Source organism: Drosophila obscura, unplaced genomic scaffold (assembly GCF_018151105.1).
Source record: "Drosophila obscura isolate BZ-5 IFL unplaced genomic scaffold, ASM1815110v1 contig_1, whole genome shotgun sequence".
Classification (NCBI taxonomy): domain Eukaryota; kingdom Metazoa; phylum Arthropoda; class Insecta; order Diptera; family Drosophilidae; genus Drosophila; species Drosophila obscura.
Window position 1 is genome coordinate 4,555,011 of NW_024542679.1, and position 23,174 is coordinate 4,578,184.

General features: G+C 46.5%; 5 protein-coding genes and 1 long non-coding RNA gene across 15 annotated transcripts; 2 read left to right on the forward strand and 4 right to left on the reverse strand.

Annotated features, from left to right (window-relative positions):
• Positions 1-206: 206 nt before the first annotated feature.
• Positions 207-9,345, reverse strand: LOC111071592 (ubiquitin carboxyl-terminal hydrolase 47). Of its 6 annotated transcripts, none has more exons than XM_022363015.2 (10): positions 9,135-9,342; positions 5,627-5,859; positions 3,837-5,557; positions 3,371-3,758; positions 2,384-3,304; positions 1,349-2,320; positions 1,156-1,282; positions 1,021-1,091; positions 822-955; positions 207-761 (listed from the first exon to the last, which is right to left on the reverse strand). In XM_022363015.2, exons 2-10 carry the CDS (start codon positions 5,813-5,815, stop codon positions 551-553), a joined length of 4,734 nt encoding a protein of 1,577 aa, XP_022218707.2. In that variant the 5' UTR covers positions 5,816-5,859; positions 9,135-9,342; the 3' UTR covers positions 207-550. The 6 variants fall into 6 exon arrangements, with proteins under 6 accessions (XP_022218707.2, XP_022218709.2, XP_022218708.2 ...); XM_022363017.2 differs by lacking the exon at positions 9,135-9,342 and adding an exon at positions 8,301-8,403; XM_022363016.2 differs by lacking the exon at positions 9,135-9,342 and adding an exon at positions 8,033-8,130.
• Positions 9,346-10,271: 926 nt separating this feature from the next.
• LOC111071517 (R3H and coiled-coil domain-containing protein 1) lies at positions 10,272-14,634 on the forward strand. The gene is made up of 10 exons (XM_022362919.2): positions 10,272-10,406; positions 11,224-11,394; positions 11,461-11,630; positions 12,379-12,529; positions 12,705-13,119; positions 13,190-13,363; positions 13,425-13,706; positions 13,783-13,972; positions 14,045-14,284; positions 14,353-14,634. Exons 3-10 carry the CDS (start codon positions 11,597-11,599, stop codon positions 14,400-14,402), a joined length of 1,536 nt encoding a protein of 511 aa, XP_022218611.2. The 5' UTR covers positions 10,272-10,406; positions 11,224-11,394; positions 11,461-11,596; the 3' UTR covers positions 14,403-14,634.
• Positions 11,996-13,084, reverse strand: LOC121403895. Its single transcript, XR_005967538.1, has 3 exons — positions 12,663-13,084; positions 12,282-12,595; positions 11,996-12,195 (listed from the first exon to the last, which is right to left on the reverse strand). It is a non-coding gene; the product is annotated as an uncharacterized LOC121403895 (long non-coding RNA).
• Positions 14,635-15,282: 648 nt separating the features above from the next.
• Positions 15,283-16,976, forward strand: LOC111071515 (peroxiredoxin-2). Of its 5 annotated transcripts, none has more exons than XM_022362914.2 (5): positions 15,283-15,382; positions 15,776-15,951; positions 16,025-16,142; positions 16,212-16,617; positions 16,682-16,976. In XM_022362914.2, exons 2-5 carry the CDS (start codon positions 15,795-15,797, stop codon positions 16,730-16,732), a joined length of 732 nt encoding a protein of 243 aa, XP_022218606.2. In that variant the 5' UTR covers positions 15,283-15,382; positions 15,776-15,794; the 3' UTR covers positions 16,733-16,976. The 5 variants fall into 5 exon arrangements, with proteins under 5 accessions (XP_022218606.2, XP_022218607.2, XP_022218610.2 ...); XM_022362915.2 differs by having other exon boundaries at positions 15,287-15,382; positions 15,781-15,951; XM_022362918.2 differs by having other exon boundaries at positions 15,290-15,314.
• A 138-nt stretch (positions 16,977-17,114) lies between these two features.
• Positions 17,115-19,135, reverse strand: LOC111071514 (phospholipid scramblase 1). Its single transcript, XM_022362913.2, has 4 exons — positions 18,936-19,135; positions 18,267-18,760; positions 17,785-17,943; positions 17,115-17,718 (listed from the first exon to the last, which is right to left on the reverse strand). Exons 1-4 carry the CDS (start codon positions 19,042-19,044, stop codon positions 17,695-17,697), a joined length of 786 nt encoding a protein of 261 aa, XP_022218605.1. The 5' UTR covers positions 19,045-19,135; the 3' UTR covers positions 17,115-17,694.
• Positions 19,136-21,469: 2,334 nt separating this feature from the next.
• Positions 21,470-23,010, reverse strand: LOC111071519 (ankyrin repeat domain-containing protein 54). The gene is made up of 2 exons (XM_022362924.2): positions 21,821-23,010; positions 21,470-21,724 (listed from the first exon to the last, which is right to left on the reverse strand). The coding sequence occupies exon 1, from the start codon at positions 22,867-22,869 to the stop codon at positions 21,892-21,894; it is 978 nt and encodes a 325-aa protein (XP_022218616.1). The 5' UTR covers positions 22,870-23,010; the 3' UTR covers positions 21,470-21,724; positions 21,821-21,891.
• Between the last annotated feature and the right edge of the window lie 164 nt (positions 23,011-23,174).

Consider the following 23,174-nt stretch of genomic DNA (forward strand, 5'->3'; position numbering starts at 1 on the left):
CATACGATATACCTGATAAAATTTCAGGTGGCTTTCTGGTTGTCTGTCTGCAGCCCTCAGGTCAGCGTCTCCTCTAACTCCATTGCGCAGTCGTTGCAGAATAAATGCACTCGAGACTATTGTTTTTATTTGATAAGATTTAATTTAGTTTTGTTTTTCATGTTCACATTCACATTTTACAATTTTTAATTTAGGTTTCTTGCATCTGGCGTTTTGTTTTGCGTTTTTAGTTTAAATTTTACACAGTCTCATCTTTGAACTCTTGTAATACGAAAGTTGCAAGAATAACTTCGTTACTGCTGCCGCTTAGCCCAGCCCACCATCCCCGCATACCCATCTTCATCCCCGCCGCCCACAAACATCGAAACGAAATACGAGTATGCTATGCTGGTAATAGATTGAAGCAGGATGAGAGGAGAACCTTAGACTATAACAGGTTTGTGTGGCATTTAATGGTCTGCCGTTTGCTTAGCTGGTAGCTATAGCTATAGGACTCTATAGATCTTCTTCTGAACATCTACTATTGCAAGCGGCAGCTCCCCATGCAAGACTAATTACCGACATGCGCATCCATGGGCGCCGAGGCTGTGGCGTTGTTTGTCTTCTCCGGCGAGTCTACGTAGATTTTAAGCGCTCGCTCGCGCCGCTGCGAATATCGTGTGGTGGTCACACAACCCAAACGATCCAGGCGAGCCTTCTCCCGGGTATCAATTTGGCGGCGCTCCTCCTGCGTCAGCTCTCGCGCGGGTATGCTCTTATCTCTGTGGAGGGATACAACAATTAGTCAACCCTTTTTGCTCTTCCCCCCGTTCGCTACTAACTTGTATAAGAAAATGCTGCCCGCCTGTGTGGTGCTTAGCGGATGCTTGTCCCTGGTTGTCGGCACCGAGTACCAGCTGCTTGACTCGTTCACACTGAGTGCTGATATGCTTGTGCAGGGGAAGTTACTGTTTACCTGCCGTACAATAAATCAAATCAATGCGTGAATTCAGTTGAGTGTTCAGTTGTGGCGGCACCTACCTTCATGTAGCTCAATTTATCTACTGTGATGCTGCTAATCTCTGACAATGTTTGCCTTATCTCGCTGTCCTCTGCAAATGAAAGTAAGTGTATGAGAGACCATCCCCCACACAGTTTCTATGCCCTAAGACTTACTTTCCAATGTGATTTCTTGGAATTTGCCAAACTCCAGCTTGCTGGGACACCAGCGCCTCGCGAATATGGTCAGAGAATCATCCTTGGGCTGCGGATCGACACCCTCCTCGCACTCTTGCACAATAAACTGCGAGGGCAGTACACAATATTATCAAAACACAAATTCCAACGAAAGCATCGCTGTGGAACTTACCTCCGCGGTGACTGTAGAGCTGATGTCGCTGGACAGGAGCTCATCGTTGGCCAGTATCTTGATGGAGCTGCGACCGCCCTTCAGCCAGATGCGGCAATTGTCCACCGTGAGGGTAGAGTACTTGGCATCCATGCGATGCAGCTTCGCCACCAGTTCGTACTTGGCCTGCTCGACTGTGGTGCTGCTATTGTACACCCACTCACAGGCGCAGGGCAGCCGTGAGGTTTCATTGTCCACATCGGCCAGTCGCAAGAATTGGATCTTCGCCTTGTACTCGTCCGACTGCAGGGTCTTGCCAAGCTCCACGGTCAGGGTCTCGCCCTCGTTAAGGATGACCACCGAGCTCTGGCTGTTGAAGGCAGTGTTCTCATGCTTCCTCTGCAGCTTAAAGTAGGCGCTGGGCACCTGGATCAGCTGCTCGATGTGCTGCTTGAAGGTGGTCATCCGCATGTGGTGGCCCACCAGCAGTTTGTAGGCGCGGGTGGGTTTCCTCAGCTGTGCCTCGTCATCGGACTGATGGCCCGAACTGGTGCTGCTGGTCACGTCCACGCACTCCACCTTGCAGGCATGGAAAAAGTGCGTTTTGCTCGTGGGCAGATGGATGGGCTCCACGGCATCGGCGGCCGTGTAGCTGCCATTGCAGTAGGCGCGTACGCGCATCATGGAATCGTGGGAGGCGGCTTCATCCTCGGGACTAGACAATTGCGGTGAATGGCTGGTGGAGCTCACTTGACTGTCGCCACCGCCGCGATTCTGTATGTTGTCGGACTCCACCAGTGTGCGATCGCCATCGCTCAGGCTGCTGTCCTCCGAATTGGACTCTTGGCCATGGCTCGGCTGGTTCAGGGGCTCCAGCATATCCCGCTTGTACCTCCAATCGGAGTCATTGCTGGAGAAATCCTGTCCCGATCCGGAACCGATGCCGTTCATCATGGCGGCATCGACAACATCCGCACCGTTGCCAGGAGCAGGCTGCAAAAGTGGGAGATCAGGCAACGTTCAGGGATTGAGAGCGGAAAGAAAAACTCAACTCACCTCGAGGCGGCACTCGCTGCTTGGCACGCCCAACATCTCGAGACTGGCGGCGTCTGTGTTGGGGACATTCAAGTAGTAAAATGTGATATATTTGAACTGGCCGTTGGCGAGAGTCTGGAGCTGCTGCTGCGCCTCCGGCGTTGGATGGGGATCATAGACCACAAAGGCCTTCGCGACGGTACTGCGTACGGTGGCGAGCAGAAAGTGCTGCTCGTTGATGTGCAATCGCACGGCAATGGAGTGACGCAGAACGTCACTGGGCTCTCGTTCCCGCGCTGCTGAGTAAACCAGGAAGGGACCGTCCATGGCCATCGTCGATAGATCTACCATAAACACATACCAAGTGATACCATCCGGCGCGTACAATTCGAATGTCTGATCCTCGGCCCGGTACTCCAGCAGAAAGTCTAGATTGTGATTCTGTGCGGCCCGCAGCTCCGTCAGCGCCGGATCGGTGTAGCTCTCCAGCGACTGAATGATAGTGTCCATGGTCGAGTTGTAGGCCACTAGGCGACACCGGGCAATGGGCGCAAATTGCTCCACATTCAACATCTCGTAGGCGGACGTCAGCACGAGATTGATGTCAAAGCTCTGGGACAGGTAGACCCGCGTGATCTTCATCTTCTTGAGCGAGGGATTGTAGAAGTAGACGCGCGGCTTGTACAGATCCGGCAGCGCCAGATCGGTGACAGTGGTGTGCCGTCCGATGCGTGTCACGCGCGTTTCCTCCTCCGTATGCAGCTTTGGCAGCAGCGTCTTGATGTGCTCGGGAAAGTCAGCCACCTTGGCGGTGTGCTCGTTTCGTTTGCCATCCACCTGGCGGTACATCAGCATGTAGGCATTGGTGCTAGAGGTGTAGGCGCTGGAGTAGTAGCTGCCATTGGGCCCGCCAAACGAGCGCTGTATATCCTCCTGTGTGATCTATTTCCAGAGTAATTACATGAAAGCAGACTGGCAGACTGAGAGAGGAGAAAATTTAAGACTTACCGAGGACACATTTTGATCGTTGAAGCAGAACCATTCGTTGCTGTCAAAGTCCTTGATGTAGGCATAGTAATGCCCACCCGAGGCGCTGCCCGAGTGGATCATGATGGCAAAGAGCTCATACATATACGGTCCCGTGCCCTGCTTGGCGCTCTTGCTGGTGCTGCTGCTCATGTCGATGCCCTCGTCCTCGTCATTCAGATCGTTCTCGTGCTGGCTGGAGCTGGCAGTGGTACCCACGCCGCTGCTCAGGTTATCATCCTCTATCGTGGAGCCGCTGTCGGCCGTGCTGCAATCTTCAGCAGCTGTTCCACCATTCATTTGATACTGCTCGCCGTTGGCACTGCGATTGACGAACGTGTTTAGGTTGAGCTTCTGCGGGAAGGTCACTCTGCGCCATGGAAAATCGATTAATGTACAACAACGGCAGTTGCTATTATCCCAGGCACACCCTGGGCACTTCGCTTACCTGTCGTTCAGCTTGATGCGGTTCATGGATGTGTAGTCAAAGTCGAAGCGTTTCAGGTGCAGTGTCAGGATGTAGGGGAAGGACTTAAAGTGCAGCCCCTTGTGAGCATCGCACTTCTTCTTGCACTTCTCGCACAGATACTGATTATTCCCATCGAGCGTTTCTGGCTGAACGAAGGCGCGCAGGGCCTCCTCAATGCTGCCATAGGCAGAGTTGCTGCCAAACGGACGCACCGGCAGCGGTATGTCCAGGAAGGTGTCCTCGCGCGTCTTCTCCGTATTGCACTCCAAACATTTAACGTAGTCGTTCATCTTGCCCTCGTAGAGATTTGAGATGAGATGCGCCTGCTTAGTGTTCTTGAACTTCTGCTCCAACGCATCGAACATGACGCGACACAGCTCCTGGATGTCGTGCTGTTGCCACGCCTCCGTCGAGTCCCAGCCAAAGCTGCGCGTCAGATCCGTGGTCTCCACCGAGGACTTGGGCGATGTCTGCAGATTGAGGAAAAGTTTCTGCAGCTGATATGGGATATTTTTCGCCTCGTTGTCATTGTCGAACTCCCATCGGTAGAGCGCGTTCCTGAACTCGGGCGTCATGTAGAGCGCCTGCAGCAGACTGTTTAGGTAACAGGTCATGGCCTGATTGACCAATCCCACGTATCCCTTGGGGCCAGCAGTGGGTCGCGGCTCACTCTCCGTGGTGGCGGAGGCCACCAGCTCTGCCGCCGTTGAGTTCATGCGCTGCCATGAGGACAACTCGTCGCCGCCGTACTTGCGCCGATAGAAACTGGAGATACCCGGATCTTCGCCCGCATCTGCCCCGCCAGCTGCCTGGTCACCCTCACCGACCGGCCCCTCACCATCGCCCACGGCTGGTCCAAATTCATAGCCGGGTCCCATCAGTGTGGGACTGGCCGAGGCGCCCAGGGCCAGGTCATCGTCCGACAGTGGTTCTGCATCCGAAACGGGACTCACGTTGAACAGTTCCGAGGGTAGATCGTCGACAGGCGACATTAGATCATGTGTCACCGCCTTGTTTAGCTCGTCCATGGGCAGGCCGTAGCAGTCATCGCTGGTAGCCTTCTCCTTCTTCTTGAACACTAATTTTGCGTGGACCGGACTGATGTCAGAACTTTCTTCTGGCTTGACATCAATAGCGACTTCTGGTTTGACCTCAGTAATGGTCCCTGGCCTGTCCTCTGCACTTCCGCTTGCCTTTGGGCTGTCCTCTGAGCTGAGGCCGGCTTTTGGATTCTCTTCTGAGCTGGCGCTTGCCTTTGCCTTGGCCTCTGAGCTTCCGCTTGCCGTTGGGTTGTCGTCTGAGCTTCCGCTTGCCTTTGCCTTGTCCTCTGAGCTTCCGCTTGCCTTTGGACTCTGATCTGGGCTTGCCTTAGTGCTGGGAGCAGATTCTTCGCTCGCTGCCTTGGTCTTGCTCGGTGAAGATGAGCCCGATAAGGACTTCTTTTTTGTCTTCTCACCCACCACCTTTTTCTTCTTCTCGCCAGTGGCTGAGGTCTTGGTCTTCAGATCGCTGGACTTTGCGTTTGGGTCCTTGGGGCGCAGACTGACCACAACCTGAGCCTTCTTTATGGGCAGCTCAAAGCGCTTGGCCACATCGCCCTCCCAGCTGCCAGCTGGCAGCAGTACCAGATGATTTATCTGCTGTCGCTCAAAACCGTTCACATCGTATAGTAGCTGAGTGCCCAGAGTGTTTAGGTGGACCTATTGGGGAGCAGAAAGCGAGCCAGATTAGCAGGCGTTTGGTGTAGCTATGGGGTGGGGGTGACTCACCAGATCCCTGCCCTCTTGGGGCTGGAGAATAAGCTCAAATTTTCCGTAGGAAAACTGCGTGCCGATCAGTTCTATGACCCGCTGGACAGTAAAATGTGGCCGCACCACCACATTGATCTTCTTCTGCTCTGAGCCTGGTGTCTGGTCGAAGACAGAAACGGTGCACTGCTCGATCTCCTTGTCTGTCATATCGTAGTTCCTGGATGTTTTCAAGCAAAAAGCTGGGGAAAGTCCTGCGAGAACAGACAAAGAGGAGGATAGAAAATTTTGTAAAGTATTTATTTGTGTAAATTAAATAAAATTTAAATCTAAGGAGTTGTCATTTCACTCATTTCACTTGACGTGTTCCAAGTGTTCCAACCCCCTGACAAGTTGCTGGTCATCATGATGACGAGCCTTCTGCTGCTGAATGTAAATAAGGAAGAGAAAGCCACGAAAATCTTCTTGTTTTCGACCCCAATCGGAGGGGAACAAAAAGAAAGCAACAGAACCAAGAAAACTCTCCGCCTTTAGCATCATTCGCGTCCATCCATTGACGTGCTGGGGTGTACGCTTTTCGCGCCTTATTTGTACGCGACGAGCCACAGTTGTTGCCACCACATATACAAATGTACATATAACCCACCATCCAAAATCGACATTATGACTAACGCGCAGTGGAATTTCATAAACAATCAGAGGCCAGACCCGTTGCTGGTGGGGCTGGCTAGCTGGCTGGCTCCGGAGGATGCCTGCCCTGCGTAAAGATTATTCCGGAACGTCGTCGTCGGCACTCTGCTGCCTTCATTTTTCAACTAACGTCATCATAATTGCCACCGTTGTATGCATAAATTTCGTGGCAAATGTCATTCCATTCCGTTCGCTTCTTTGTTGGGCACAACAGAACAGAAGAGAACAGCCTGTGGCGCTGCGGCATTGCGGCCCCCTTCCCTTCCCCTTCCCCTACGACATTGTAACGGAAGTTGTACCAATATTTTGGCAATGCGCAAATTGCCTGCCAGTAGCAGTGGGAGTATGTATATGTATGTATGTATTAATTACTTATTTATATGCAGTACTATAAATAATAATTATGGAATTATAGAAAATTCTAGCAAAATCAGATGGCCAGATTCCTAACGTAAGCCCTACAGTTAGCGGTAGTCAGGGATTACGTTAACGTATTTGCAGATCGATTGTAGATTAGCAAAGCTTTGCTAGGATCGGATTGGATCTATTTGCAGATAATTTTCTGTAATTGAAATTGTTCAACATCTAATTAGAAACGTCCAAAGCACTTTGCTGCTTTAAATATTTGCAATGTTTTTCCAATTTCGATGCACAAAAATAGCCACAAACATTGCAGCAGTTTATAGAGAGCGAGAGAGATACAAGTGGATGCACGCCAATCGGCAATATAAATGTGGTTGCTATTTCAAACACATGTTGGATGTTGGATGGTCCAAAACACGACATACAGCCCGAGGCGAGGGAGAGGAGGCAAAGTGTGAGATGGGGATAAAAAAATGCTAATATATCGTCGAGCAGCAGCAGAAATCAAAATAAAGAAAAAAATCGTTGCCTGCTAAAAATAAAATCAGGCGGCGACAGCGACACATCGAAATGGACGGAAAAAGGCAACCAAGTCCGAGTGAAAAAAAGAAGCAAACAAAAATATTCAAAGCAGCTCGTTGGGAGCGTTTTGAATACGCGTATATCTGGCTATTTGTAAATGCGAAGGTTCCTTGCGAGACAGACAGACAGAGAGAAAGATCTGCATCCCGTATGCGTATGTACTTACACTACTCTGCCTGCCTATCAATCAGAATGGGTTCGAATTTTCAACACTTTTTGTACGCGCCGCCCCTCTCAGCATTATTTACATGATGACGATGGATCTTTCGGCAAATGTTTTTTCCCCTCTCTCTGTGTTTTGAGTTTTACAGAAAACGATGATATCGCGAGTTATCTATTTGAACACTCATACGTTCTATACGGCTGAAAGCAGGAAAGCAGAAAGCGTGGTATGCCTTGCTTGCATATATTTGTGCTATTTTTGAAACTATTTTGGGTACTGTGAAATCTTTTGGGGCACGTATACACAAACCAGTACTATGGGGCAGGCAGAACGAACAGAGATATGTCCGCATCGCCTGCCGGAAATCGCTGCTATGTTGCAGCAGTTCATATTGCTTGCAATATTGGAGAATCAAAAACTTTTATTCCGCACACTACACTGCGATTCCCCCTATTACGAAAGCACTCATTGGCTCTATTTATAGAACGATTCCTCGTTGTATTTAGAAACTTCAGTTGGAGTAGTCCGCGCAATGTTGTGTGAATAGAAGATATACATACGTACATACATACATATGTATATGTATATGGATATATGTTATATGTATTATATGTACACTCGATGTTTACCGTCGTCTGACTGCTGCGAGATCTTTCCGAACTAAAAACCGCCGTCAACGCACGGCATCGTTCACGCGTGTACTGGCCGATTTCAAAGATATCTTTTCTATCTATCCCCAACACGATCCGGCGCCCCACAGTTCGGCAGTTCAGTTCCGAATCCGATTGTTCGCGAATAGCCGCCCATTCGAATGCGCTACGATGCCGTAGCCCTGCACTGGATGCATCATCATAACTCCGTATATACATACATTCATATATGTACATACATACATACCATTGATAGCTCAAGCACTCCACTCACAAACTATATTGATAACGATTATCGCACAAAACAAATGACTGAGAAGGGATGGGATGGTGGGTGGGTGGCGTCCGGGTAGTTCCCTTGGAGACTGCAAAAGCTCCGAACCCGGGGCGGATTACTCAATGAATATAGTCGATGGATGTTGGATGGGACTGTGTGCGCACAGCGACGAGTTTTTAGCGAAAGTGCTATTAATGTTTAAATTGTATATGCGCTCCCGATTGCCTCTCTCGCACTCTCTCGTCTGTATCTGTAGGAATGAATGACTATTTTTATTATGCTGCATGCAGCTGCAATTGCTGTTGGCGACGGCACTGGTGGGAGGCAACGGCATCCTTTCTACGTGCCGCAACTAGCGCCATGACTAAGAGGCACTGACCATGCCGGTGGGGCGGCAATAGTGGGAGGTGGGAAAGAAACAGAAGCTGAATGCTTTCTTTTCATCCGAAAAGTTGGACGAATTTCGTTTTGCGCAATACTTGTGGGGCGGGAAGGGGAGCTGTCTCTGTCGGTGTCCGCCGCCTCCCAGTGGGTGGGCCGATCGGTCAAGGTTTTGCTATGGAACGTGACACGCAGTGTATGTGTATTGTATGCTTGTGTGTGTGTGTGTGTGTGTGTGGGGGGGGGCCCGGCTGTGTTAGCGGTTGTTGCCACTGCATTTATGTGTTGTTTTGGCCCAAAAAACATGTACAATTTGTGCGTCCTTCGATTTCGGAAAAGATTCCGTCGGAATGGGCGTCCATATGCCGAAAAAAAGTGTCGGCCTACACCGATGTGTATTTTCTATCTGTATGTGTGCCTCACCTCTCGCCTGGCTCCACTCACTTCAACCACAAAGTGTGAAAATACTGCAGTGTTTATGCGGTGTGTGTGTGGGGGGGTGGTGCGGCTGTACGGCTTGTTCCTGGCGTACAATGGAGTCATCCACGGAATACTATCTGAATTTGGTTAAAATAATACTCGACTCGACATTTTAGAAATTGTTTTTCTGCGGCTGTTTTTTTATCGCTCAGAGTGCCGCGGATGTATCGTTAAAATATACCGCCTGACCGTCGGAAATATACCGAAATATACCTACTCATTTTCATAGTATACCGTAATATACCGAGGAATAAAAAGAAGTTAACCCACTTAACCCCGCTGTATTTAAAAAGTTGAACAAAAGTGGTCTGACCTTACGACTCTATTTGCACGAGATTTAGCCATTGTTTGGAATTTAAGTTCACATATTTTAACGACATAAAGTATGCTGCCGTCGTTTATATTTTTTATCTGCTTGCTCTTGTCCAGGGTATACTAATAACAAGGTATGGTCAATAGATTAGGGGCGTTTTTTTTTTTGAACGGCATAGCGGCGGGATGGAGATCCGTATTAGATTGAGGTTGGTAACAGTATTTTTCGGAGCTCTTACCATTAGGGCCAGTGTAATTCCATTTCCAAAGAAATCCTTTTTTTATATAAATGGTCCAATACGTTTAGGCTGTCTTGTTCTGTATCCACAGACTGAGCTTAATTTAATTTTTTGAATGCCAATCAGGCATTGCCGTTCATACACATGCTGTATATACATGTATATATAAGCCGCGCTGGCTACGTTGCTGCCGTGTAGCTACGATGTAAAATATGGGACATTTTTGTTGATCTTTGTTTAAACCCTATTTGAAAAACAATCCAATAAAAAGAGTCTTTAAAACTAGTCAATCTTGTAAAAAATTAATAAATCAATCAGATAAAATTATACTTTTAGCCCTGACGGTCCTAGTTAACTAGTAACATTAGACCGAATATCAAAATTGAGGAATATGATTGTCTTCGGTATATTTTACAGTATTCGAAAATAGGAACGGAACGTATATTTCTGAGGGTCAGACGGTATATTTTATTGTTCTAACCGTGTATATGTATGTGTATATATAATTTAACGCGCTGGCGACGTAGGTCGCATATTTATCAAATAAACTGGATAACGGCGAGCGAACGGCATTCGCACTTAGCTTAAGCTTAATTGACCAGGAATTTGTTTATAATGTTGGTTGTGACATAGAGTTATTTGTGCAGAAACGGTTAAGCAGTGGGTAAGAAACCAATCAGAACCTTTGCCACGAGAATGGCAATGCGTGAGTGTGAGTGCGTGCGAACGACTGACTGTCTGTGTGCGTGTGTGTGGAGTCTTGGACAGCAGCTGGTGTGGCGCGGCAGCCCCAACAACAACAACAAAAGCTTTGTGTAACCGTTCCCACCTTAAAAAAAAACAACAACAGGAATTGCAACGCGGAAATATGTAACCAACAACAACAACAGCAACAACGAGAAGATGCAATGTAGTACGAGTTTTGTGGGCCTTTCGTGCAGATATTACCAGTTTTGCAAATGCCACAAATTCGAGTTTTCCCAGCTGCCACAGCAACAACACGACGCTCTTGCAGATTTTCCGCATTGCAGTTGCGCCGACGCCGACGTCGACTGAATGGGGGCCGCCTAACACCGTTTCTTGTGCTTTGGCATGCAGTACGCGTTTAATAAACAATTAATCACCGTGCAATAAACAACGGACAGTGAAGCGCCGCAATAGTAACAGCAGCAGCATAGATATATGAATTTCAAATATTACATTACGCCGCTTCGGTCATGATACGGTGTTGCATAATAATTTACAAGCCGCGCTTCGGTTATTGAGAGCTTGCGTGCTTCTTAACGGGTCTTCTTCTGTGCCCGAAACAACCTGTTAGCGATTGGGGCTCGCTCTCTTCCCCTGTTTTGAGTGTGTGAGTGAGGGGTGCCAGAATGTTTCGTAAAGTGAATTCAAGTTCTCTCGCTCCCACATGCATGAAATCAATACTAAGTTTGCTCTCCTCTCTCATTAAACTGGCGCCGTTCTACTCTCTTTTATAGTGTGCTGCTCTTCCCACCTGTGGGCAATTATCGTCGCTATCTCATCCATCAAACATGTGAGAATTACAAACACCAGTACGATCTGTTCACATTCTCGGTGGGGCAAGGGCCGCAGAGACGCACTGTGCTTTGTTTTCGCAATCAGCTAGTTGATCCGCATGGCTTTGAGGCGTGAGTAGACTTTTTGTTGTAAACGGCGCAGTGAACTTGAAACTAAGAACTATAATAAATTGACAGACGAAAGCAGCAGCTGAATCAGCCAATCAGAAGTTGGCGGAGCAACGGACATAACGGCAAAACCAGTGCCAGCAGCAGCATTAGCATCAGCAGTAGTAGCGCTAACAGGAGAAGCACCGTAACTGAGCCCTGTAAAATGGGCGTGAAGAAGCATATCAGCGAGACACCTTGTAAGTACCTCCTATCCCCATTTTTGATGGTCGCCGTTTTCGGGTATATGCATTTAGCAAGCTGCCAAAATGTTTGCAAATACACAAGAAAATACGAACCAAAGACAAAGCGTAGGCGAAACAAAGAAAGCAACAGAAAAATAAATCAGTATTTGGACTTTACGCCGACGCAGGGTATACCCTAGTAAAGCAGATTAAAAATTTACTTGATAATTTTAATAATTGCATGTACAAATATATTCGTTATTATTAGTTCCCATTTAAATGGTTTGCCGGTTCATAACTAAACAATGCAACTTTGCCTCCAGCTAGGGTATCCCAATTAAATATTTAACTAAAAATAACCAAATGCCAGCCAAACGACGTCGACGACGACGCTGTGCGAAGGCAGCGCAGCGGGTCACGCAGCTCATTCAAGGTCGCCCTCTTTCTCAAGTGGATTTTTGGTGCTGTTGCATCATTAACAGAAACTCGCTCGTTCGCTCAGCTGAGCGGCTGGCTGCGCACGCTCACTTGTTGCGGTCGCTCTCTCCTCTCGCTCGCTCTAGTGTTGACATTCACGAAGCTGGGCGCACAGCGAGAGGGGGAAAATTGGGTCAGCATTAGTGAATTTAGTTTTTAATTTATTTTATGCCAAATTCGTTGCTTCACCTTTGGTTTTTGTGATTGTTGGTTTGCCAACTCTTTTGCTTTCCTCACTCATCCTCTGATTATCTTCTATCTCTCTGTCTCTGATCCTCTCCCGCAGTAAGCAAATCGAACTCTGTGGACTTGTATAGACCGCCAGCACTCAGGAAGAACAGCAGCAGCGAAGAGACAGCTGCATCGAACGAAACGCCAGCAGAGACAGCTGCAGGAACAGCAATATCGAATTCTACTTCCAAAGAATCACCGAGCAGGTAGATAATCTCACTTTCATATGTACAGCCGAACCTATCCATGAGGAACAACCTGCTTGCTTGTTGCTTTGATCATTGAAGAGAAGTTTCACTGTGCAATTGTTGAAATTCTTTGGTATACTAATCGATTTACCCGTTCATTTTATCGCCTCTGTTTTGGTTTTCTGCTTCGCAGAGAGCAACAGTCCACCACTCGCCGCGAACGCCGCCCCGACCGGGCCGTATATGTGCCAAGGGCAAGACGCAGTCAAACTACACCACCGACAACCAGCAGCTCAGCGACAGCAGCAACAGCAGCAGCAGCAACTACAACGGCAGCGACGCAAAGCGCATTGCCAGTGGAAGCAGCGCCAGTTGCAGAAGCAAAAGTAAACCCGTCCAAACCAGACGACGGCAACGGTCAGCTGAAGCTCACGAAGAAAACCAAGTCGCATCGGGAGCGTAAGGAACGTAGTAAGAAATTGATATCGGCAACGGAAAAACCCACGCAAGCAGAGACAGCTACCGTGCTTGTGATAGCAGGCAACGGGACTGAGGCGAGAACTGAAAACGAGTCTAACCAAGACAGCACCGGCAACTGTGATAAGGAGGTGAGCGTTGCAAGACCAGAGTAGGAGGAATCCATTGCACAGCTAACCATTTAACATTTACCACACACAGATCATGAGCAGCGGCCAGCGTACCAAGCCTGGGAGTGGTAACAAACCCAACAGCAACGGAAAACAGCATCCGCCACCGTTGCGCATCGAGGATGTGGCAGCGTCCAGGACCAGCAATGCAGACGAAGCTTCCAAATGTGATAATGATGTGCGCGAGCTGCAGCGAGCCTCGAAGGTAAATGAATCTGGGAGTAATGTCAAAACGGGTCTAATATCTTATCTCTCGACTTGGGCAGGAAATAAATCGCAGCAATCGACGCATCATGAAACAAACCTTCATCTCGGACGTGCTGGAGATACCCGAGAAGATTGAGTTGGCCCCCAAGGCGGCCACTCGGGCAAAAGCGACAGCAAAACCACCTGGAGACAGCACCACCGAAGATGACGATGAGGAGGAAGAGGATGACTGGGAGAATATGTTCGATGAGAGCGGCGACTGCCTAGACCCGAAGATTCTCCAAGAACTGAACGATTCTGTGGGCAAATGCAAAATAGAGCTGCCCAAGATGGACTACACCGTGAGTAGAGTAGAGAAAGCCTTTCCCGGAATCAATTTGTATTTAAAAAAATTTTTTTCTTTTTGGACCCCGCTAGGTGTTTCACATCAAACAGTCCCTGCTTAACGAAGAGGAGTTCCCTCACGTGCTGGAGGTGTCCAATTTTCCGGTGGAATTCAAAACGCCCGACCTGCTCATGCTCTTCTCCCAGTACAAAGGCAGTGGCTTCGATATCAAATGGGTGGATGATACCCACGCTTTGGCTGTGTTTAGCAGTTCCCGCATTGGTGGGTATTTGTTATCCTCTCCTCCCATTTCAAGATTCTATGTAGCTGACAATCCAATCATTGTTTACACAGCTGCTGAGGTGTTGACTATGGGACATCCATTTGTGAAATTAAAGCCGCTGGCCGAGGCGACACTCGAATCGCGACTCAAGGCCAAGAAAGCCGGAGCCGTCTCACTGCAACCATATCGCCAGCGTCCGGAAACATGCACGGCCTTGGCCCGACGTCTTGTATCCGGCGCCTTGGGAGTAAAACTGGCTACTGCGCCTGAGGAGCGTGAAAACGAGAGGCGTGTTTTACGTGAAGCCAAAGGTGTGTTTCCGCATAAACAATTGCCTGCAAGTGCCGGTCTCACCGAATCTTTGTTTATTTTATTTCAGAACGTAAACTTTTAGCTGCAAAACAGAGGGATGAGGTCTGGGAGAGCTAAGCCAGGGTACTGTGAAGCACGGTGCATTTTTTCTCACATGCACAACGCATGCCCCAATCAGCAATTAGAGTAACACTGCAACAAAAGCCAGCAACCAACAACACCAACCATAACTCCCACAAAAAGTTTCTCAATCAAAAGTTAGCAATATTAGAGAGTAATATCGACATGCTCAGCAATAATGTACTTTAAATGGTCGCTTTTTGTGCAATTAATGCAGATTTTTGCTCAATTTGTTGTAGTTTTTAGAGTGTGTGCGTCCATGATGCACGATACATACGTCTATCGTCTAGATCTTAAGAGAGATGCATATTATATATTTATTGGTCGTAGCAAGTAAAACAAATGCAAGGACGCATGTGCGCTCCAGGCATAAACTTTAATTTATAAGCGCAGCAAATTTATATAAATATATATTTTAATAAAGTTTATATCTCGTAAGTACAATAAAACAAAAAATTAACTTTTCAATTATTTTAAATGCGATGGAATATATCTACCTAATGCAGGGTATCTACGCCTTTCTTGTGCCTGTTACAATACGATTTATTTCGTCATTGTCATTGTAGTTAGCGTGTAGTTACCATGTAAGACATCAACTTTGCCATCAAAAGACCATTAATTAAACCCTATTTTATGAATAATTAAATTGAAATGAGTACCTTAAGTAAGTGAATCTTTTAGGAAATTAATCAATTTATCGTAAAAAATATATGATCCCTACCGAGGGCTCCAGTAATCAGTAAAATACTAATCCGAAAATCAAAATCGGGGAAATGGATTCATTTGGGACAATTGTCTTCAGTATAGTTACGGTATATTTTGATAGTGACAAGGTATATTTCGGTATATGTCTGGCGGTATTTGTTATACATAAATCCGCGGTCATACTAACAGCAACAAGCCGGCATAGTAAACAAATATTATATTTTATTTTATTTAATTATAGCATTTAAACTGGAAAAAGCAGCGCGTGAAGTGTGAGTTTATTGTCGGACAAAAGTATTATTACAGAACACAGAATGTACTGATAAATAATAAGAGTGGGTATAGCAGTTGCATGGATATTTTCGCTTTCGTTGCGGCTTCGACTTGCACACACTGACAACCATAAAATATATTGCCAGCCCATTGGATTGATAAGCATTGAATTGTGCTTATCATTACGGAAGCAGTACGTACCAAAAAAGAGAGGAACGGGTTGATTTGATTGTCCCGCGCCATAGCGAAGAAGAACTAGACCAATTGAAAGAGAAAGACATAAAAAATTTGACTGCGTGGCCGCGAACTCTGTGGATGTGTGTGTGTACACTACGATTTGTGGGTGTATCAACCGAAACTAATCAGACGTACATACGTGTATTTCATTTCAGAGTAGTTAGCGAGTGCAACATGTACAAGTACCTGGCCGTCCTACTGCTGGCTGCTACTTTTGTCCAGGCCGCCAAGCCCGACGATGGCGAATCCTGCTACTCCTTCGCCGGTGGCTCTGTGTATCCCGCAGAGGAGCCAAAGGGCGATCACCAGCTGCAGTACACCAAGGCAGTCAGTAAGTGGTTGGACCCTGCTCTGAGGCATTTCATAGTTCATCAATTTCCCTTTCCTTCCCTTCCAAAAATCAGTTTCGAAGCCAGCTCCTGCATTCGAGGGCACTGCTGTGGTGAACAAGGAGATCGTGAAGCTATCGCTCTCCCAACACCTGGGCAAATACGTTGTCCTGCTATTCTATCCGCTGGACTTGTAAGTAAAACTGCTCCAGAACCTAGTTGATATATGTAAAAGACTCACCGATGTGTGTATTTTGTCCAGTACGTTTGTGTGTCCCACGGAGATCATTGCCTTCTCGGACCGTATTGCGGAGTTTCGTAAGATCAAGACCGAGGTGATTGCGGCCAGCGTGGATTCACACTTCACACACCTGGCCTGGATCAACACGCCGCGGAAGGAGGGCGGCCTGGGCGACGTAAAGATCCCGCTGCTGTCCGATTTGACGCACAAAATTAGCAAGGACTATGGCGTCTATCTGGAGTCGAGTGGCCATGCGCTTCGCGGTCTCTTTATCATTGATCAGGCAGGTGTGCTGCGTCAGATCACGATGAACGATCTGCCCGTGGGCCGTTCGGTGGATGAGACCATACGTCTGGTCCAGGCATTCCAGTACACCGATACCCACGGCGAGGTTTGTCCAGCCGGTTGGCGACCAGGTGCCGATACGGTAAGCATTGGATAAATTTCCACAAGAAAAAAACTTGATTGACTAAGGCTCTTTGTCTTTGCAGATTGTGCCCGATCCAGAGGAGAAGACCAAGTACTTTGCTAAGAATAACTGAGGGTAGATCAACGATAAAGATCTCTTCATACCTCCTATCCATGCCCGAGCCCAAGCCCAGTTACATTCCAAATGTTCACGACTGACAACAGCAATCATCGAACAATTACACACCCCCCGCAGTGCACGAGTCCTCTGTACATATGGCACCGGTCCAGACCGCGTTTGTTTTTTGTATAAAACAAATTGTTTATTTTACAAATTCATACAGCATAACTGAGAGATAAATAAAATTATGAAGTACATAAGTTGTATGCAATGCAAGTGATGCAATAAGTAATAATGTTTCTGTGTGTGGGTGTGTGTGGTTTGGCTCTAAACTAACGAAACCATAAACATCACATAAATGTCATGTATATCTGGGGGATATCCAGAGAATAATGTTAACAATTCAATTTTCCATTAGATTCATATAAAAATATTCGTTAATATTCGTGTTGTGTGTCAGATTACAAGTAGATTAACCATTTAGTTAGGTACGCAATTGTTTCTGTTATTAAGTATTCCTGCTTTGCTCCGATCCGACCTTTGGTTAGAACAAAGCCATGTCGAGTTATATATAAATAGGGGCAACCATGGAGGGGAACAACTAGGACGTCATAAGGCACTCGTTCTCGTTTTTGTTCGTGTGTTGTTTGTTTTTGTGCTACAGATTTTGTGCGTTTTAAATGCCAATGTCATCGGCATTTCAATTAAACATTGTGCGCGAAAATATACATATTCCATTCCAGAGGAGGGGAGATTCCAATCACTTCCGGTGTTGATTCACGGGGGAGATTCCAAGTTGATCAAAGAGTTGCACTGTTCACATTCCCAGAAAATTCAGTTGGTTTGCGATTAAGTAGTGTAAATAAAAAAACCCTAAATGCTATGACGATGCAACACGTCTAACCACTAAGCAGTCGGCAAATATAATGTGTGCGGGTGTGTGTGCGTGTGTGTGTGATAATCGAAGCATCAGGCTTATTGCTCGTAGTAGACCACATCCTAGAATGAACAGAATGGAGAGCATAAGGATGGCAATTAAACAAAAGAAATAGCAAGAGAACTTACAATCAAAAAGAGTGCTGCGAATATGAGGGCCTTCATCCGGACATCCAGATTCAGGGGGAACGTGACGCTAAAGTAGTCCGCATCGGTGAACAGCTCTCTGCCCAGGCCCGACCACTGTTTGCTTATCTTGCCGATCTCCTCGTTATTGGCGCTCAATACCTACGCAGTAAAAATAATAATTATAAAGGCGTAAGATATTTTTTATGTTCCGCATTAATCGGGCATTTGCACAGCATACATACACACACACATCCAGCAATACACAGTCTGATGCAGTAAATATCTGAATTAATTGACTCTCTCGCGTACAGTCAGGCATATCGCTATGACGTCATGACGGCCCTGACTGCAGTGGCTGTAGCCCGTTATGTACTTATATATCCACTTTGATATACGTACGCTTTATACTATTTATACGCATAGTACTATATATGTATAGTGTGTGCGTGTGGGTATAACCACTTGTTGGGCGGCGTACTAACCTTGAAATTGGTATCACTGAAACATTTGCAGGGGCAGATGGGGCCCTCGATGTGCAAAACAGTATCGCCAAACGAGTTCTTGATGTTGAATTTCGGTCGTAGGAATGTGCAGACCTGCTCCACTGTTCCAATAACCTGTCCCGGTGGCGCCGACACCTCCACAGCGTTCAAGCAGTCGGGGAAGCAGCAAAGCACATCGCAGCGGAACGGACGGTTCAGGTGCAGGACCTCGTTCTGGAAATTGTCCAGTATCTTCATCTCGAAGGGTCTCGATCTGCCCAGCAAATTTCGGGTACAGCAATCGCTCTCCTCGTACGCGAAATAAACATTCTGGCCCAGCGAATTCTTAATTTTGAAGCGATTTTTCGTCTCAAAGCCGGTAAGGAGCTCCAGCTTTTCGATTTTCTGCGACACCAGCAATTGATCCAGTGCAGTCAGATACTCGAGTCCTTGAGGACAATTGGGCATCCCCACGGGTATTGACATCCAGTTCTCTGCAATGGGCCATAGAGTTCTTGTTAGCTATTTAACGCGCACATTAGCATCAATTGCCAAAAACAGAAAATCAACATTTTTTTTAGCACACGCCCAAACACACAAACGCACAGATCTTTGCATGTATTGTATCATACGCATAGTTAATAGAAGGAAATAACGATATGCACGCACCAGGTCCACTTGGTATCCTGACAGCATCTGCAGACGTGGGCTGTCGCACCACAGTATCGTCCTGGGGTACATCCTGAGGCACCTCCTTATACTCTTTCATCTGCATCATTTTCGCTGTTTCGTCTGGAAATATTTATTTATTTTATATTTTGCTACCCTCTACTATCGATGGTTTTGAGACTATCAGTATCGAGCTACAGTCGTTGCGCTTTTGATGTGTTTGGATTGGCTGCTGCTATAAAATACGAAGACACATTTGTAAACAAATCGACGGCATCTAATTTTTACAACCTAAAAGGTTTCAATGGTTTTTTTTAATAATTATTTGAGCCCGATACTATTACGATAGTATCGATTGTTTTTTTCAAAACATTCAACGTTGATATTCCTCGATTTTGATATTCCGTTTAATATTACTAGCAAGTTGGCCCTCTCAGCCCTAAACAAATAATTTTATCCGATAGATACATAAATTTTCTACAAGATTGGCAAGTTTTCAGAAGTCCTTTTTATTGGATTATTTACATATTAAGGTTCAAACAAAAACAACATAAAACGAATGTGACGTCGTTTTTTGTGGCGCTGCCAGACTCGTGCAATTCGTAGTTGCTGCGGGCTGCCATACCATGATGTTTTGTGATATGGAATTCGTCAATTTTGATATTCCGTTTAATATTACTGGCAAGTTGGCCCTCTCAGCCGTAAACAAATAATTTTATCCAATAGATACATAAACTTTGTTCAGGATTGGTTAGTTTTCAGAACTATTGTTAATGGGATTGTTTAGATAATAGGGTTCAAACAAAAACGGCCAAAGCATAAATGTTGACTAAATGTGACGTCATTGTTGCTGGTCAAGCAAGTACCTTCTATGCGTATGTACTTTTGTATACCTTATTTCTTTAATTTTGGTGTTAAATGTTTTGTTCCAAGCTCCATTGAAACATTTTTTATGATTTTATCCTAGATTGATTGTTTTTTACCTATTAATGCACATGTTTGTGTTTTATATATACATTTATCCCGGTTCTGATACCTATTATTGGTACCCGTAAGCTACAAAATTTCGTTAATATCTTTCAAAACAGAGACTGAGTAGTTTCTGCATTAATTGGAGCCTGAAATTACAAACAATATCTCAAGTCCATAATATCCATTTTCCCAAGGTATGCAGATTGTTGCTCAATCCGTGCCAAAGTTGCACAACAATGCTGACTCTTCATTTCCACATGTTGCTGAAAAAGCAAATGTATCTTACGGGAACGCGTATGAAATGACGCAACAATGAATCTTCATTCCATACGCGTTCCCGTAAGATACATGTTTCTCACACCACGAAAAGTCACCACGAAAACGCTCTCTTCACCTCAAAAAAGAGAGTCAAATTTTGAAAAACCACCACGATTTGAGAGCGAATAATATCGATATTTTTGTACGATAAATGGAGTTTGGCGGTCATTTTCAAAAGTGTATGGAAAATAAATATTTCTCTTGATTTGTTTTGTCGAGTGTGACTGGAACCTCAGAAACGTCATTTTACCGAGGAAAAAACGAACTTAACCCACTGAATTGCCCTCCATTTACACAACAACTTGAGTTAAGCCGCGAAAAATACTACTGCAGGTCAACTTGTTTGATCCATTCAAACCTTCCTCGAAAACTTGCGAAAAAAAAACCAAGATATTTTGTACCTGAACTGCGTTAAAATTCTTCAAGTTTCATCATTTTAGAGTTTGTATTTGAAAAACCCCCCGGGTCGACAATGGGCTAACGTTCTTTTTTGTTGATCGGAAATCATATTCCTTGATTTTGCTATTCGGTTAAATGTTGCAAGGAAGCTAGGGCTCTCAGCCGTGAACATTTAATTTTATCCGAGACGTAGAGAGGGTCCATGTGTTGTTCACGGTCCTTGGGCGGTGACCTTTGAACTAGGCTGTGGTAGACGGGACTCTCTTCTGGCTAGAGGATAACTTGAGGATACACTTTGCGGCATCGGTCAGAAACTTTTGTTCCTCCGTGTACTGGTCCTGACCTTGGGCCACCAACTTCTTCGACTTCTCCATCACCAAGTAGAAAGAAATAGTGTCCAAATGTTCATATATAGAAGTTACTTTAGTTTATCAGTTATCAGCTGTGAAGTCTCTGCCCTACCTCTTTCTTAGCTGTATTTTTGATAAGAAGAAAGACTCATCGTATCACTAGGAATCCAAGAAAGTTACGCACCTGCACAAAGCACTATATATGGTAGTTACTTTTTCTGTCATTTATCAATTCACAGACCGTGACTGTTTTTCTATGGATTAAGTACCCGTTTTGGTATTTGTTTATTGTTCAGAGGAGGGGTTTACAATATAGACACTTAACGATTTCATTTTTTATTTATGTTTTTGTTTGAGGGGGAGGGCGAGTCACTTGGTTGTTGGTTAAATGTAAATAGTATAACTTTTGTTTTTGGGTGTTCACAAGAGTTGCAATTGCATCTTTATTACATAAATTGATGTTGTTTTGGCGCGCTAAACGTAAAGCTTAAAATGTAATCATATATTTGTGGTTTATTTGTTTTATCAAACAATGAAATCTTAAACGAAATACTTAAAGAAAAGATCGCATGAAACAATGTGTGTGTGTGTGTATGTGTGTTGTGTTTGCGTGTGTGTGTGTGGGGTAGGGGGAAGTGTGTGGTGGATGTGTGTGAGCGGGTGTCGGATCGCGACCAGGAGTCCTGACGTCGCACACATACGATTCCAACGCCAGCTCAACGGCAGCCAAATTAGGATACGATATACAAACTGCAACGGAACAAGGATTCCCGGTTAGACTCAGAGTTCTCACATGGGTCCCTCAGGGGCATGCATGGTATCATCATCATCCCATACAATACTCACCTATTACTCAACTCATCGAACGCAATTTGAGCCCGCTCTCGAAATGGTTTCTTCTGTTCGACCGACATCATCTACTTGTTGTTGATGGACAAGCGCTCGACGCTGGCCAGTAGTTCGTCGGCCGTTTGGGAGACAACCTGCTCCTGATCGTCGCTGGTGCTCAGGTTCTGCAATCGCTTCTCCAGGGCCGAGAGGTCCTCCAGCTCGCGCTGCTGCTTGACCATATAGCGCAAAATCAGCGTTGTCAGCATACACATATCCTCCAGAATCTTGGCATGCTCAGGTGTGGGATGATCGTAGCGATTGCGCAGCAGTCGCAGCCTGGCCTCGGCCAGCTCCAGCGGCGATTTGTGGCTGCGGTCGTACATGTGCACACTGGCGCCGCCCTGGAGCAGAACGCCCACAACCACATTGAAGTTGTTCGAGCTGGCCGAGATTACGGCCAAGTGAAGGGGCGTGTTGCCCAGGGAGTCGACCACGTTTGGATTGGCGCCGTATTTGAGCAGCTGCTCGACAATCGGTATGTAGCCCCGGCAGGCGGCCAAGTGCAGCGGACTCCGATTGTACTCGTCGGCGGCATTGGGATTGGCCCCCGCCTCCAGCAGACGGTTGAGCCACTCAACGTTGCAGGTGGAAGCGGCGGTGCGCAGTCGTCGCCCGTTCGACTGGGCCAATATGTTGTTGTAGCTGCAATACGTCTTCAGGCGCTGCATCCGCGGGCGCATCTTGAAGCTCTTACTGCTCGAGGGGAGGGTGCTCGGATGTATCAGGCTCGGCAGATAGTCGGTGTTGGCCTTCAGGGGTAGTGGAGGCAAGTGTGGCAGCGCAAAGTGTTCTCGGTCTCTGCTCAGCTGGAATGCGTTTGGATTCAGGTTGTTGGGCCACTCCCCGTGTGTGTTTGGCGAAGATGTGGGTGTGGGCGGCATCACGGGCGGCGGAGTTATCATAATCCCCTTCGACGGCATGGGCACCATCGTTGGCATGGGCATTTCGACCTCCTCGCGGGCCGTCTCCACGCCGGAGAAGTCACTGTTGGTGGCCGCGGCCATTTCCGATCTGTGTGCGTCCGTTGCGTCGCCGTGCGTCACAATTGTTGCGTTTGTTCACCGAATATTTTCTGCTTTTGCACGGCGCTGATTATTTTTCTGTCTGTATTGTTTGTATTCAATTGTTCAGTTCTCAAAGGAACTTTTTGAACTAGTTCGTGCGACGAGCAACGCTCCGCAGTGTGACCGTATTCTAATGAAATTTTGCCCCCTATCGATACAACGGATGTGAGAAGTATCGATTTTTCACACGATGAATTGGCATTCGTCAGCCCTGGCAATTGTTTTTCTCCGTTGGGGTAGACAAT